Source organism: Puntigrus tetrazona, chromosome 15 (genome assembly GCF_018831695.1).
Source record: "Puntigrus tetrazona isolate hp1 chromosome 15, ASM1883169v1, whole genome shotgun sequence".
In the NCBI taxonomy this organism is placed as follows: Eukaryota; Metazoa; Chordata; class Actinopteri; order Cypriniformes; family Cyprinidae; genus Puntigrus; species Puntigrus tetrazona.
Genome location: NC_056713.1, coordinates 19,245,707 through 19,260,787, shown reverse-complemented (window position 1 = coordinate 19,260,787; position 15,081 = coordinate 19,245,707). Strand labels below are relative to the sequence as shown.

At 35.7% G+C, this 15,081-nt stretch overlaps 1 protein-coding gene across 1 annotated transcript in view; it reads right to left on the bottom strand.

The window, feature by feature from the left end:
* Positions 1-15,081, bottom strand: part of megf6 (multiple EGF like domains 6) — a 40,271-nt gene that overhangs the window by 10,121 nt on the left and 15,069 nt on the right. The window contains exons 11-23 of the mRNA XM_043258367.1: positions 14,338-14,454; positions 14,046-14,168; positions 13,609-13,836; positions 13,389-13,520; positions 12,272-12,400; positions 10,902-11,030; positions 10,680-10,814; positions 10,469-10,603; positions 8,371-8,502; positions 7,491-7,619; positions 3,646-3,774; positions 2,111-2,239; positions 1,622-1,750 (exon numbers count right to left, since the gene is read on the bottom strand). Coding sequence (XP_043114302.1) covers positions 1,622-1,750; positions 2,111-2,239; positions 3,646-3,774; positions 7,491-7,619; positions 8,371-8,502; positions 10,469-10,603; positions 10,680-10,814; positions 10,902-11,030; positions 12,272-12,400; positions 13,389-13,520; positions 13,609-13,836; positions 14,046-14,168; positions 14,338-14,454 — 1,776 coding nt within the window. The remainder of the gene's footprint in view (positions 1-1,621; positions 1,751-2,110; positions 2,240-3,645; positions 3,775-7,490; positions 7,620-8,370; positions 8,503-10,468; positions 10,604-10,679; positions 10,815-10,901; positions 11,031-12,271; positions 12,401-13,388; positions 13,521-13,608; positions 13,837-14,045; positions 14,169-14,337; positions 14,455-15,081) is intronic.

Sequence of the window (15,081 nt, the reverse complement as noted above, 5' to 3'; positions counted from 1 at the left end):
TGTGTGTGTGTGTGTGTGTGTGTTCGTGTCTGTTCCAGACTTCTTATCCTTACACAGACAAAAACAAAGCCTGCTGTTTGAGTTGGCCGCTCAGCGCTAACTTTTATCAGATGTCTCACATCCACAGAGAGAGAGAGAGAACGAGAGTGAGAGGGGTGGGCGGGTGTTGAAAGAGAGTAACGGAGCAAAACCCCAGCATGCGTAATGTAAAAATGATAGAGAGACGCAGGGAGATGTGAATTACAAGCGAACGAAGTGTGCATAGGGCTGTTTATACATCTTTTTAGCATGATGAATGGAATGAAACCCCGCTGTAAATGAAAAAATGTCATCTTAAATTAAAAACGGATGTTAGGCTCTTCATTTTGATTAAGCTGCTCAGATGAATGGATGTGTAAAAGAACAGATCATTAGTTCTCGAGTATTCAATACAAAACAGTCTACTTTATAGGATTAGCAGTGTATAATTGTCGTAAAATGTATGTTATTATAAACACTGGAAAATCTAGTACACAATTAATGAATTAACAGACGATGCAAAATGATTTTTCAACTTATAGCTTAAAATGCCTCTAATGTATTTCATACATATATTAAACAAAGCATATATTAAAAAAAGTTTCTTTGTGGTGTTTTTGCAGTAAAAATTTAACTTAAATTAAAATTTATATTTAAAAAATTCTCTCTCTCTTTCTCTCTCTCTCTATATAGAGAGAGAATTTAAAAAGAATACATGAATAGAAAGCTTAAAAGAACAGTATTTCTAAAATAAAGTATAGAAGTCATTTGTAACATAAAAATGTCTTTAATGTCAATTTGGATATATTTAATGTATCTGGCTGAATAAATATAAGGAAAAGAAAAAATATACATATATAAATGCTCTCTCTCTCTCTCTTTCTCTCTCTCTCTCTCTCTCTATCTATATATATATATATATATATATATATATATATATATATATATATATATATATGTATGTATTATCAAAAGTTGGCATTTATATTATATATGTATTTTTTTTTTTATATTTTGTAAGTTTTTTTCTTTTCATTATTTTATTCACACAGGTACATTAAATATATCCAAATTGACATTAAAGACATTTTTTATGTTACGAATGATTTCTATATTTTATTTTATAAATACTGTTCTTTTAAGCTTTCTATTCATGTATTCTATTTTAAAATTTTGCACAGTTTTCACAAAAATATGAAGCAGAGAGTAATAAAAAATGATGAGAGCATTAGGAAGATTTCTGTAGGATCATATGACTGAGTAACGACTGCTGAAAATTCAGGTTTGTCATCACAGGAATAAATTAAATTCTAAAATATATTTAAACAGAGAACAAATTGTAATAATATTAACAAACATAAACAGTAACAAGAATGACTGTTTTCACTGTATTCATCCATTAGAGGCTTCTTTAAAAAACCCACCGACCTCAAACGTTTGAGTAGCAGTGTATAGAAAAATGTTTATATTGTATCTGTTAAATATATATTAGTCTATATGGAGTACTGAGTTATGGTCTTACAGGTGGTTTTAGAGGTAGCTCTTGCTATTTTACAAAATGCCTCGTGAATCAGTAGGATGAATGAAATGAGAGTGATCTTACTCGTCTCACAGCTGTTCCCAGTGTACCCTGCGGGGCAGCCACATCTGCCCGTCACATGATCACAGGCCACGCCCCCTGGACAGATGCATCCTTGCTCACAGTTCCTACCGAACCATCCAGATGCACAGGCTACGCACAATACATACAGACAGTGAGAGAGAAAGCAGATGGATCGCAGAGTGAGTGGCCCGCGTTCACCCATGTGAACATTCCAGTGTGTAATGGAGACAGAATACAGTAATTTGTGTGATGACATGTGAATCGCTGCTATCAGTGCTTACAAACTCCTCACTATAAATCACCATAATCACTTACATCTTACTAACTACAGCCAAATAAAGCACTCCGAGTGAGTCTGTGAGAGAGAGAGACAGATGTGTTTATGAGTATATAGGGTCTCCGAATGGTGACGTACATGTTTGTGTGCGTTTTCTATAAGAGAAAGGCTTTGGTGTGAAGGTTTGTGTGCGTGTGCGTGTTTTAGCTCACTCTGTTGGCAGCTGGCTCCTGTCCACCCAGGTGTGCACCTGCACAGGCCACTCACCGGGTCACATGACCCTCCGTTGTGGCAGTCACATGATTGACTGCAGTTGGGACCAAATGTACCTGCAGGACAAGCTAGAACACAAACGCATGTTTGAATGAAATCAAACTTTTAAAAATGGAATGCAAAAATGCTGTTATGTAACACATATTACATTTTAGACGTTACAAATTCCCATCTTATGTTTAACAGCATATTAGTAAGTTCATAAAAGTTCATAAAAAAGTAATGTCACAAAACTGTCATTCGTTTATTTTTATTCATATTCATATACTGATGCACTGTTGTTGAAAAATGTGGACTATTTTTAAGGTTTTGAAAGTTTCTTGCTTTTATTTAATCAAAAATAATTTCAAATATTGTGAAATATTATTACAATTTAAACTGTTTTAGTATATTTCATATAGTGTATTTTAAAATGTAATTGATTTCTGATGCAAAACTGAAACTTCAGTATTTAGTAACACATGATCCTTCAGAAATCATTCTATTATTATATATTACTATATAATTTTCATTATCAATGTTTAATATTTTTAAAAGTGGAAGTGCGATACATTTTTAATTTATCAGTGATTCCTTATCTTATAAATATATATATTTTTTTGCTGAACGGTAATGTTTAAAGCGTTACTAAATAAATAAATATATCTAAACTTTTTGTCCAGATAATATAATATATCTACGGCAAATACAAAATAATTCTTAAGTAAAATGTGTTTTAACACAGTTTACGTGATGCCTGTATGTGATTTTGACTTAGCCTGGTTGCATTAGTTTCAGTATATGCACGCTACTGCAAAACTATAAAATAGTAATTGAGAAAAAGCAGACGCAAATCAAAATAACGATTTATGATTTGCACTCTTTACAAAAAAAAGGACCACCAAACTAACTAATAACATCACTCGACTCCAGAGAGGTTTCATCACGGTCGAGATTACCCTGCAAGACATGTCATGGGAAAGCCAGACGTAAAAATAAAACTTCTGAGAGACGGATCTTTAACACAAACCTCACTTCATTAAAAAGAGAGAGAGAGTGAAACAGAAAGAGAGATAAATCTTTATTGGGCCCCTGATCTATTAAACTACTGACGGGAGATTGCATGAGAAGACAGATGGTACTAAACCAATGTGCCGCAGAGCTCTCTTTAAAAAGCATCTTAGCCTAATAAAACACTGACAGACGCGCAAACAGAGCGCTCCTAAAAAGCATCCTTCCACAGTAAACAAAAACATACACAGTTGAGATATGCCGATTAACAACATTTAACCTTTCTGCAGCCCACCGGGGCTTTTTTTTGCCATCTTTATATGCACAAACACATATGCTTTAAGAAATGCGTGGGCCAAGGTGATAAACTGCGTTTGGGTGATCTGGTTTGAGAGATCGTCGGGTTATTTCTGTGCGAGGAAGCGGCCTTCAGCCGGAGATGAGCCTCCAATCACACCCCGTTTTAATGATGTGGGCGGCTTACCCAGAATGCATTGCGGCGGTGCCCAGCCGGGGGTGCAGCGGCAGGCGCCTGTGATGTGGTGACACTGGGCCTCGTTCCCGCACTGGCACATCTGCACACAGTCCTGCCCGTAAAACCCAACAGGACATCCTACGGAGGAGAGGAGAGGAGATTTGAGTCAGCAGCCTGTGTCTGTGTGTGTGTTGCAATGAGCAGTACATCACTGGAAAGCCACGCTCACGAGAGCCAACAGGATGTCAGCGTTCTGATTCGAATATAATTAGGTTAGTGTTTTACTAGTATCCGCGTGGACGTATCCATCTTTCATCCCTTCGTCCCGCTCATCTTTCTTTTTCATGTCTCATTACCTACCGAACGCTCGGCGTGCGAATTGCTCTCATCAGCATTAATTGCGTGATCTCACTCGCCACATGTGCGGCACATCCTCACCACAACAAAGCCAGCGTGTGTGTGAGGAAGACAGACAGACAGACATTTCTAGGAAACCAGAACACCTGCTGAGTACACAGGTTCACTGTCTGGATACAGAAATATGCCTCCTGTGCAAATATACCCTGGGCTTTGAACTCATTTATGCAAAACTCACATAAAAATCGTAGTGAACCTGGACAAAAACATGGCGTTTTTTATTGCTTAGGAAAATAAAATACAATAAAATGTAAATAAATTTCATTTAGCTTACATAAAATGTTTGGCTTATGAATATCTAAAACCTAAAGCTACTACAAAATCTAGCAGCTATATGAATTCTTCTTGCTTTAAATGTTTGCTTATTAAAATAAAATAAAATAAAATAACAATATTAAGACAACTAGAACATACTGCCCACATGTTCATGGTCTAGGTAGAGAAATATTAATATTAAATGTTACAAAATTTTGAAAAGTGCATGCCATAATAAAGCCAGATGAACAAACACAAAGCAAGCAATGATACATAAATATTATTTTCTTTGGAAAGCATGCATAAAAAAACCATGCACAAAAAAACACACATTTCTTATTGATCTCTTATTGATTTTTGAGAAGACTTAATTTTACAAAAAAAGTTTTGATTGTCTTGTCTGTTTTTTTGACAACGATCAAATTCTCCAAATGAAAACTTTAGAAGTTTGTTTCTTCTAAACGCATATGTGACTTTGTTTGCTTTTGTTTAGTAACATTGCCTTTGTTAGCACAGCGTGTCCAACATGAACCTACAGTACACTTTGTACAGACTCCACTTACACGGCTACTGCTTTTCATTCACACACACACACACACAAGCACGCAAATGAAATCGGAGTCTCTCTGTATGAGCTCCAGTGTAGACAGACATCCATACAATCACCCATATGGCACACAGATGCACGCGATCACAGGAGATCGGTCTTGTATTCCATCAGACTGATAAGATCTTGTAAAGCGCGTGTGCGTGAGCGTGTAACGGCAGCGGATGGTTGTGATCGGCTGCAGCCGGTAAAATGTGTTTCACGGCTGAGGCCTTCAGAGATGGAGACCAATGATAGCACTCAAGAGCTCGCTAAAGACCCGCCATGTGTGTGTGTGTGTGTGTGTGTGTGTGTGTGTGTGTGTGCTGTTATTCGGTCGCTTTGTATGATTAAGAAGCATGGAAGACATCTGAGCCTATGGAACATAAGTGGAACTGCTGGCTACATCCAGATGAACTACCGAGTTGAAAACGTCCCAAAATGGACAGGGTGGAATCGGGGGGCCTGCGGAGACCAGATCTCTGTAGTCACAGCCTGATTTATTAAAGAAGAAATCTGTGAATGTAAAAGTCCACTATAAACCAAAACAATCTGCTTTTATGCGTCTAAGTCGATGGCGGTGGAGTTGATGCAGATGGAGACGGAGCGCTAATGGTCCCCTAAGACCCGATTTTGCCCCGTCCAAATGCTCATTGTTCAATTTCGGTTGATTTTGGACAGTTCTACTGCTCTTTTCCCCTGCCGTGCAGAATCTAGATCCATTCTGTCAGCCCTGGTTATCATACGATAGTTCATTGCTCCCTCAACCACATCACATGGGTACAGGAAGTGACATTGGCTTACTTCCTTTCTCTGCAAGAAAGATCTTTTTCTGCAAGATTTGTAGTGATTGGGACTACACTGGTTACATTGTATGCTTCTGATTCGCTGACAAAGATCGGCTCAGGAGAGTCATTGTTTTGTTTCGTTCTAATTTAACACAAAGAGCTAAATTAAAAGAATCATTTGTTCATGAAACACACTTCACTGATCACGCTCTATGTTTTTGTTTTGCTACAAAAGGACGGGTCTTTAAAAGAGTAATTTATTCATGAATCGGACTACACTGATCACGCTGTATGTTTTTGATTAACTATTTAAGAACTGGTTATTAAAAGAATAATTTGTTCATACATCAGACTGCACTGATCACTCTTGTATGTTTTTGATTTACTGCAAAAGAACTGGTTTAAAAAAGATCATCTCGTAATTTGTTTGTGAATTATAAATCTCTAATTTAGGATCAAAAGAGTCACTCAATTGTGACACTGCACTGGTTGTGCCTTTGCAAAAAAAGTATGTTTTTGATTCCTTTTCGCTCACTGAAACACTCACTCATCACACAGCTATGTTTTTTTAATGTGTCATAATGACATCAGTGCAGGAAACTTAAATTTTATGTCTAAAAACAATTAGGTAAAAGGGTTTAAGGGTCAGTCTGTGTGAATCAGTCTACACTGGTTGCGTTGTATGTTTTTGATTCATTAAAAAAGATCCGTTCATAGGAGTCATTTATTTGTGAATCAAACTACACTGGTTGAACTGTATATGTCTGAATCAACACAAAAAGATCAGCTCTTAAGTATCACTTGTTTGTCAGTTAGACATGCAGTTTGTTTTTGGTTTACTAAAAAGGATCAGATCATAAGATTTATTTGTTTGTGAATCCGATAACGCTAAGAAGAATTGGTTTAAAAGAGCCACTTGATTGTGAAATAGGCTACACTGGTTGTACTGTAAGTGTGTGATTATTTTCAGCCCTTGAGGACATCTCAATAGTTGCTTTCTTGCTATTATTTTGAGGTCGGCTAATAGTTGGTTATCTAAACATATTAGATTCAGACTGCAAACTGGTCAAATGTGGCTGTAGATTGAATTTTTGTGTGTGTTGCTAAAAATGATGCAAAAAAAACCCACATGCATGGAATCTGTTAATGTATGAGCCAGTTTGCCTGTGTGTGCATTGTGTGTGTGTTTACATGTGGTGTTTTTTTTCTAGCTAAGATAGGACTCTGCTTCTATGTTTGGCACTGTGTGTATGTCTGTGCATTGTGGTTTTCCAATAAAGTGCAGCAGCTGGATGTGGCTGTCTCATTAAGCAGAGGATGCTGTCATGGATCCAGCAGGGTGTGTCTGCGTGTGTATGTTTGGGAGATGTTTAGTCAGTGGCTCAGATTAACCACTAGAAGGCAGATATGACTCGGTACCTTCAGGTCATTGGGTGCAAAACCTCATACCTGCGTCTAGTTTTTTGAACATATGATCTTAGTTTCCTGCGCTGATGTCATTATGACACACTAAACAAACTTTTTTCGTGTGTTTTCAAGTTGCCTGACTGTGTGCGACGAGTGAGCGTTTCAATGAGCAAATGGAAATCAAAAACATTCCATTTCAAACACAGACACACACTCAGATTGCATGATGGGTGGGTTGCCCTCTCAGACTGATTGAGACTTCCTGTTTCCCCGTAAAGAAGAGGCCCCAGTGAATTAGAGGTATGAAAACAGTACTTATAACTGATGTTCAGGAAAATAAGAGGTAATATGCATTTGAATAAATGTTTTGATTTTTGTATTTGAACGCATTTGTAACTCACTCTTTTCACAGTGTGATCCCATCCAGCCGGCGATACAGGTACAAGCTCCGCTGACGTGGTCACATTCGGCTCCGTTCTCACACTCGCATACTTGTTTACACTCTGCTCCATAATGGCCCTCAGGACACTCTGACACCAAGAATCATGTGAAATGCAGATTTGGTAAACGTGAACTGAAATTATTGGTAAAGAAGTATGCAATTCAAATTTTAGCTTTAGTCTTGTTATTGTTGACTTAAACTCTCAAAATTTGATTTTGGTAATTGAAATGATTAACATTAATTAAATAAATAAAAACTAAATAGAAATAAATAAAAAATTGGATTTTAAAAGCTTATAAAAATTATTAAATATTAAAATAGCAATATATAATGCTTAAATGACACTGAAGTACTTCATACTGCACTGCAATATATATATATATATATATATATATATATATTTATTTATTTTTTTTTTCATTAACATTCTAGATAGTACTTTGCTACACTGCTATAATTATTTTCACTGAAAATATACGCTCAAATCAACTGCAATGCATTTTGGGATACAGTATCTCACACATTGCACTCTCTTGTTTACTTTGATCGATTATTGTAGGTATGTATGAAATGCCTATTTTTTCCTTATTTAGCATACCATGCCTATTATGCATACTATATACTTAAAACCTAATAAGAGTAGTACATTGGTATGGTATTAATATAATGCTCAGTCACTTGCCTGTACTTGTATTACGTTGACACAAGGAGGCAGCATTTGCATCTTAATTGGCATCAGATTTCACTTTTGAAATGCTGTACCGATTAAATAGAGCATCACTGAAAAGAATCAAACATTTAATCGAAGAAAGAACGAGAAAGAAACAGGACAGACTCACTCTTGTCACACTGCTCTCCGGTGTATCCAGCCTCACACACACAGCGCCCACTGCTGGCCTCACAGGTTACTGGGGTACTGCCACACCGGCACACACTGGCACAGCCTACACCCCAAAAACCTGCCTCACACACTACACAGAGGACGTTTACTATTCATTTGAATGCATATAATCAATCAAATAATACAGATGTGAGATTTGAGAACGCAAAGGCTATCAATGTCCCGTTGGACATCTATTTTTTATTGTATTTGTTTTCATCATTGTTACCACATTTCTAATTTTGCTTTTGCCATTAATGTAAATAATTCTTACTATTAAAGCATGAGCCAGTTTCACATAGAAAGAAACAGAAACCGCGATGTTTGTTCGGAGAAAACGAGGTGAAAAATCCGCTAGGTGAAAACGAGGTGACAGGTAACAGATGAGCTGTCTATCCTGTATACACTCAGTCCTTTTTTTTCTTGTCCTTCACTGAAACTGTAAAGCGCTCAGTTCAATTACCCACAATCCCCCCCCGTGGATGGGATAAAAGGGCCTGTTTTAGCAAGACCAAACCACGATCTGTTTAAGCCATTAAGATCTAAAAAAAATATATGTAAGCGATCAAGAAAGAAATAACTAAAACAGACACTTCAAGTATGATTAAAACATGATGCTCTTTTCATTCTTTTCATTCATTTCTCTCTTAAGAGAAGGAAAACCCATTTATAACGCACTCGCACATAGTATGCGATAATATATCATTTTCATAAAAGAACAGAGAAGTCCGGCATAAATCTAGCTGCATAGAACATTTATTTTGTGACTCGCTTTAACACAAAGCTACTGCATGAGCTCAACTGACACCATGAAATGACTGCAACTTCCATCTGTCAGCATGCTATCATGTGTGAATGTTAAGTGCATCTGTTCCTTTACATTTTTCTATAAAGGACATATTGCCTGATGATAGACAGATCACAGCTGATTTCTGATGCAGATATTATTGTATTATTAAAATAACTGAGCCATAAAAGCAGTTCTGTGTACTAACATCTTATAGTCACTAGAGGGCGATGCAGCCCTTATATTAAAATATTGACCAAATAATGCACAAGATATATACAGCTTATTACCTATTATTTCTAAAATACATTTATATATATATATATATATATATATATATATATATATATATATATATATATATATATATATATATATATATATATATATATATATATATATATATATACATATATATATCATTTAGCGTAAATATCTTTACTAATTTTTAACCAATTTAACAGATCCTTGCTGAAAAGAAATACTTTTATTTAAAATATTCAGTATTGGAAAATCACTAACTAGTTAACAAGTACTGGAGTTATGTAATTTGATTACAAAATTAATGTAGCTGTCATCTGTTACAGTTACAGCAAATTTTTGTTTATTAGATTACTAATGAAAAAGATAACGATTACAAAGGGGGTTACATCTGAATATTTTTGCAAATATTCAGATTTCTTTCCCAAATTGCATCGACTGCCTTAAAATATGAGATACCGATGTCTCAGGAGATTAAGACAAATAATCGAAAATATGCTTTTTAATAACTGTTTTGATAACTATTTAGTTTTATGTATATGCTATATTTTTTAAGATTAGCTGTTTTTTCCTCAAGATTTCAAAAACAATATCATAGCTGTTATCCTATATGCTATGTTGTTATATTTTTAAGTCTGTATTCAACCTCAGAAAGATCTCAAATGAAAAACAAGTGCTAAGTCAGGTTTTGTGGTAGTCAAGCTTTAAAATTAAGTGATTATTAAGTGATTACTAAATCATCTTAAGTCAAATGCTAAAGGATTTGGAATCAGTAATCAGTGTTGAATAATATTGTAAGGTTAACTCTAACTGCTTTAAATGTTTCAAAATGATTAACAGCTAAAAACATTCATTAGAGATTTAGAAAAGTAACTTTAATAAATTGAAATCGTTTTTTTAAATAGGGTAACTTGTAATTAATATATTTCCAATGTAACCTTCCCAACACTACTGATCACAAACTACTAGTCTTCCCTTCTCAGACTTTGTGTATGTTTGCGTGTCCTACCCAGCTGGCATTTCTCTCCATGGTATCCTGCTGGGCACGTCTTCTGGCACTCTCCAGTTTTAAGGTCACACGGCTGACCATCAGTGCAGTTACACCGCTCGAGGCAGCCAAGGCCGTAGTATCCGTCATCACATTCTACGCAGAAACACAACATATATCTCCATGTGCCTGTCAGACACAACCGTTTCGAACAGGAAGAACCATCACCTACCTCCCTGACAGTGGTCACCGCTGTAACCAGGTTTACAAATGCAGGTGCCTTTTTGTGGATCACAAGAAAGAGAGTTTTCCTGCACACATTTGCATTCTTCAGAGCAACCCGCACCGTGGGTCCATTTGGGACATGCTGATGTGGAAAAACAAATTTTTGACTATAGCTCAAATTGATTAAGGTAACCATTTTGAGTGTAACATGCTATCTTAGCGCACTTACGCAGGTGGCAGAATTTGCCGTAGAGGCCAGGTGTGCAAAGACACCCTCCATACAGACGATGGCAGCGTCCATTATTGGGGCAGTTGCACCTCCTCCGACAGAACCTCCCGTAGAAAGCCTGTGGACAACCTGATGACATCACATGGCACATCAGTGAAATTCCACAATGTTCATCTGGAACTCCGTAAGGTGCTTTACATCACAAGCTCTTGTCAACAGAATTATCGGGTCTAATCTGAGAGGAATTTCAGAGACGGGGTAACGAATGACAGCTGGGAGAGATGAGTTTGATGGAGGATGTGACGAAGACAAGGTAAGGCCAAGGGCAGACAAAGAGGAAGCGAAACTTTAACCCATGAGCTCCAGTTAGTCTGATTGATGCTTTGCATTTATTTCTACGTTTAATCATTTAGCAGACTCTTTTGAGTTTATTGGATCATACACATCATATAGGAGCAAACAAAATGGGAAAGAATGGTCTAGTAATGCTTTATTCTCTTTTAAACACTACATGGATTTTTTGGAATTTTAAAATACAGAATATGGTTTGGGGTTTAAAAAAAAAAAAAAAGAAAATCAGAAAAACAACAATATTGCTAAATATTATTACAATATATATATAATGACATTGTAAATTATTATATTTTATGTAGTTAATTCATCTGGTGTCAAAGCTGAATTTGACATAATCCTTCAGAAATCATTCTAATATGATCATTTGGCGCTCACAAAACATCCTGTATTATTATAAAAGTTGACAACAGTTGGGCCGCTTAATATTTTTGTGGAAACTGATTCTTTGTTTAATAGAAGGTTCAAAAGAACAGAATGTATTGGAAATAGATAATTGTGTAACATTATAAATGCATTTACTTTGCATCTTAACTAAATGAAGTATTATTTTCTTACTTAAAAAAACATACTGGCCCTATGCGTTTGAACAGTAGTGCATTTTTATTTACACCACAGGAAAGGATCCTTAATGAAGGCCAATCAAAGTAATAATATAGAAATGATTAACAGTTACAGGACTAAAAATGAACAGTTTCTTTATTTTTAAAAGTGAATATATTGAAAATGCATATATAATTATATTGCGCTGCAAAGGGAGACAGACAATTGCAGAGTAGCAAACAAGCATAGAAAAGACTAGACATGGAAAAAAAAGAGAAATATCTCTTATATTGCTCTCTTATTTGCCCATGAGACAACATGAGAAGACAGATAGGTGGAACATTACAAACGTTTAAAAACAGCTTATGAATACTGAAATATGACAAAGTCAGTAGAGATAAAGAGGAAATGTCAAAACCAATGAAAAATGCAAGATGTTAAAAGAGAAGACGATACATAAAGCATGTGTGCTGTACCGTTTTCACAGTGCAGACCGTGGACCCCTGGAGGACACAAGCATTTCCCCGTCACTGGGTCACAGCGGCCCCCGTTCTTACAAACACACAGACTGTTACACTGAACTCCATATGTGCCCTCAGCACAAGCTAAAGGAGAGAGAGAAGGCAAAAGTAAATACATGTTTAGGGTTCTCCAAGGAACCAGGGAGACGGAGAAATACAGCAGCCACTGTACTTTCTGTTGATTTTAGGGTGGATTTGAAACGAGACAGTATGGAAAACTCAAACTACACTCATGTGAATTCACAATGATGGGTGTGGAGGTGCTCTTAAGGCTGCAGCTCTCCAACATACTGTCAATTTATGTTATAAACTACCTAAATTAGTGTCTCTACAGGAAGTATTTCGCTTAGAATCATGGAACTGCTCCACTTAAGGGCTTGATGGGATTTCTGCAAAGTAAAGGTAATTAGAGGTGGAATACAGCTAGAGTTACATGAGCGGAAAAAGAAAAACAGGAAAAATAGATCATGCATTTAATGATATTGTGCATTCAGGTTTTATACTTACTCCAATAATTAGTCATCAAAATTAACTTTTTTTATTTAGTGTATGTAGATATGTATGATTGTGTTTTCCTGATGCAGATTTTTCTTTGAAGCAGTGTTTAAGTATCCCTTAGATAATTTTAATTCATATTATGATGAGTTTTTATGTTTATTTTTTCACACTTCATTTTAATTTAATTTCAAGTTTCGTAATTTTATTGTATTGTGCTTTTGCAATTTTTTTAAGCATGTCTATACATATTTTACACATTTTTATTTCTGTTTTTTTAGTACATCAAGTTACACTTAATTAAAATGACAAAAGTCGCCATAGCAACTACCTGAAATAAGTTTTTATTTTATACATTGAATATTAGTTTTAACTAATGAAAATATTTTTATGATATTAGTTTTAGTTAACTATGATAACTCTGCTCTGAAACAAATAAGCTATCTTAGCCTCTAATAAATAATCTTTTGTATTATGATATTCTGACATGTCTTTCTTTCTGTAAATAAACCTAACAAAGTAGATGCATTTCCTCAAAGCTTCTATTCAGGTGATAGAAGAGAATAAAGACGCTTACTGTCATTACAGGTGACCCCCGTCCAGCCAGGTGCACACACACAGTGATCCCTCTCTGACGCACACACTCCTCCATTAGCACAGTCCTCACAGCTCACACTGCAGTCATCACCGAATGATCCCTCCTCACACACTGATACGGAGAGATCAACATATTCATATGTCCTCATCTTTGCATGTTTATGTCACAGCTGAGGTTAACATTCTGGGGTTTCTCTTACTAATCTTGCTGACGACGGTCAGCTCCTTTCTCTGTTCAAGGTTTTGTGGGTGTTCTGGGTCGTAAGTGTATGTGTCGTCGTCATACGGTCTACTTAAAGCAGCGGTGTAATGCAGAAGCTGAGGGGGGCGACGAAATAGCAAGTCCGGCAAACGTAGAACCTCCGGCTCATCTTCACTGCCTACGACCTCTTCCTCTTCCTCCTCCTCTAATTCCCTCTCATAGAGAGCTAGAAACAAAATGGGAAAGAACAGAGACATACAAAGACAACTAGTTGAAATAAGATAAGAAGTAATCAAACAATCTAATATATATAACAAAACCATGTCTTCTTATGTATTAATATTAATCCGATTTATAATATCATTATGAAGTCTGGTCATCACTTCTAAATGACTGAAGTGAACATTACATAAAGCTAGTTAAACTTGTACTCACATAAGCATGATTTCTGGTCATAGTCCAGTCTGAAGCCCACCTGACAGAAACACTCATAGGATCCCAGCGTGTTCACACAGTACTGAGAACATCCTGACGTCTCGGATACACACTCGTCAATGTCTGAAGAGAAAGATTCATATTAAAAACTTTTGTGATTCAGCAAATGCGCTTAAGTAAACTTTGAATATACAATTTATGAGGAAACAAGTAAAATGCATATTAATTTGCAAGTATTTAAGGATGGTAAAAAAGGGTTTGGTTAAGAGAGGATCAAACAAGGAAGACACACCATCACATGTGCAGCCGTTGGGTGTGTATCCAGGTCTACAGCCGCACTCATAGCCTCCTGGGTAATTCTTACAGTAGTGACTACAGCATGCCTCCCCGTTTTCACACTCATCAGTGTCTGTGGACGTCACACAAATACAAAAGCATTTCTGATAATAAAAAAACACTGTATAACTAACACAAAAAAGCAGGTACATATTTACAGCGTTTAAAAAAAAACAGTAAGTATGTTTAAAATCTTTATATCATATCCCTTTTTTTTGTTGTTGAATAATAGCATTTGTAAATATTTTAGTTAGAGGATTTGTAAATATTTAAAATTCTGTCAATGATTCAAATGAACTGTCAAAATTCATACATTTGAACTGACTGATTGAAATTTATATTTTACCATTTATTTCTGAAATCCATTAATTTTATCTTATAATATAGCAGATAAAGCACCTTCATCTTGTTAGTTAATGTAGCAAGGATGCATTCATAAATGTTGTTTCTGACTTTACAGGAATGACTTATGCAACTGTGCAAATGTGGTCACTAGTATTTTCACCAACAAAAAATTGAATAAATTAGATAGAAATAACCAGCTTTGTATGTTGGTCCAAGACTTTTGCACCGGAATGTACATTTAAAAAAATTCTTAAAATATAAAAGTTATTATACATTGTAATAATATTACACTATTTTTACTGTATTTTTTTTAAATAAATAATAAATGCAGCCTTAGTGAGCATTAGTGACTTTC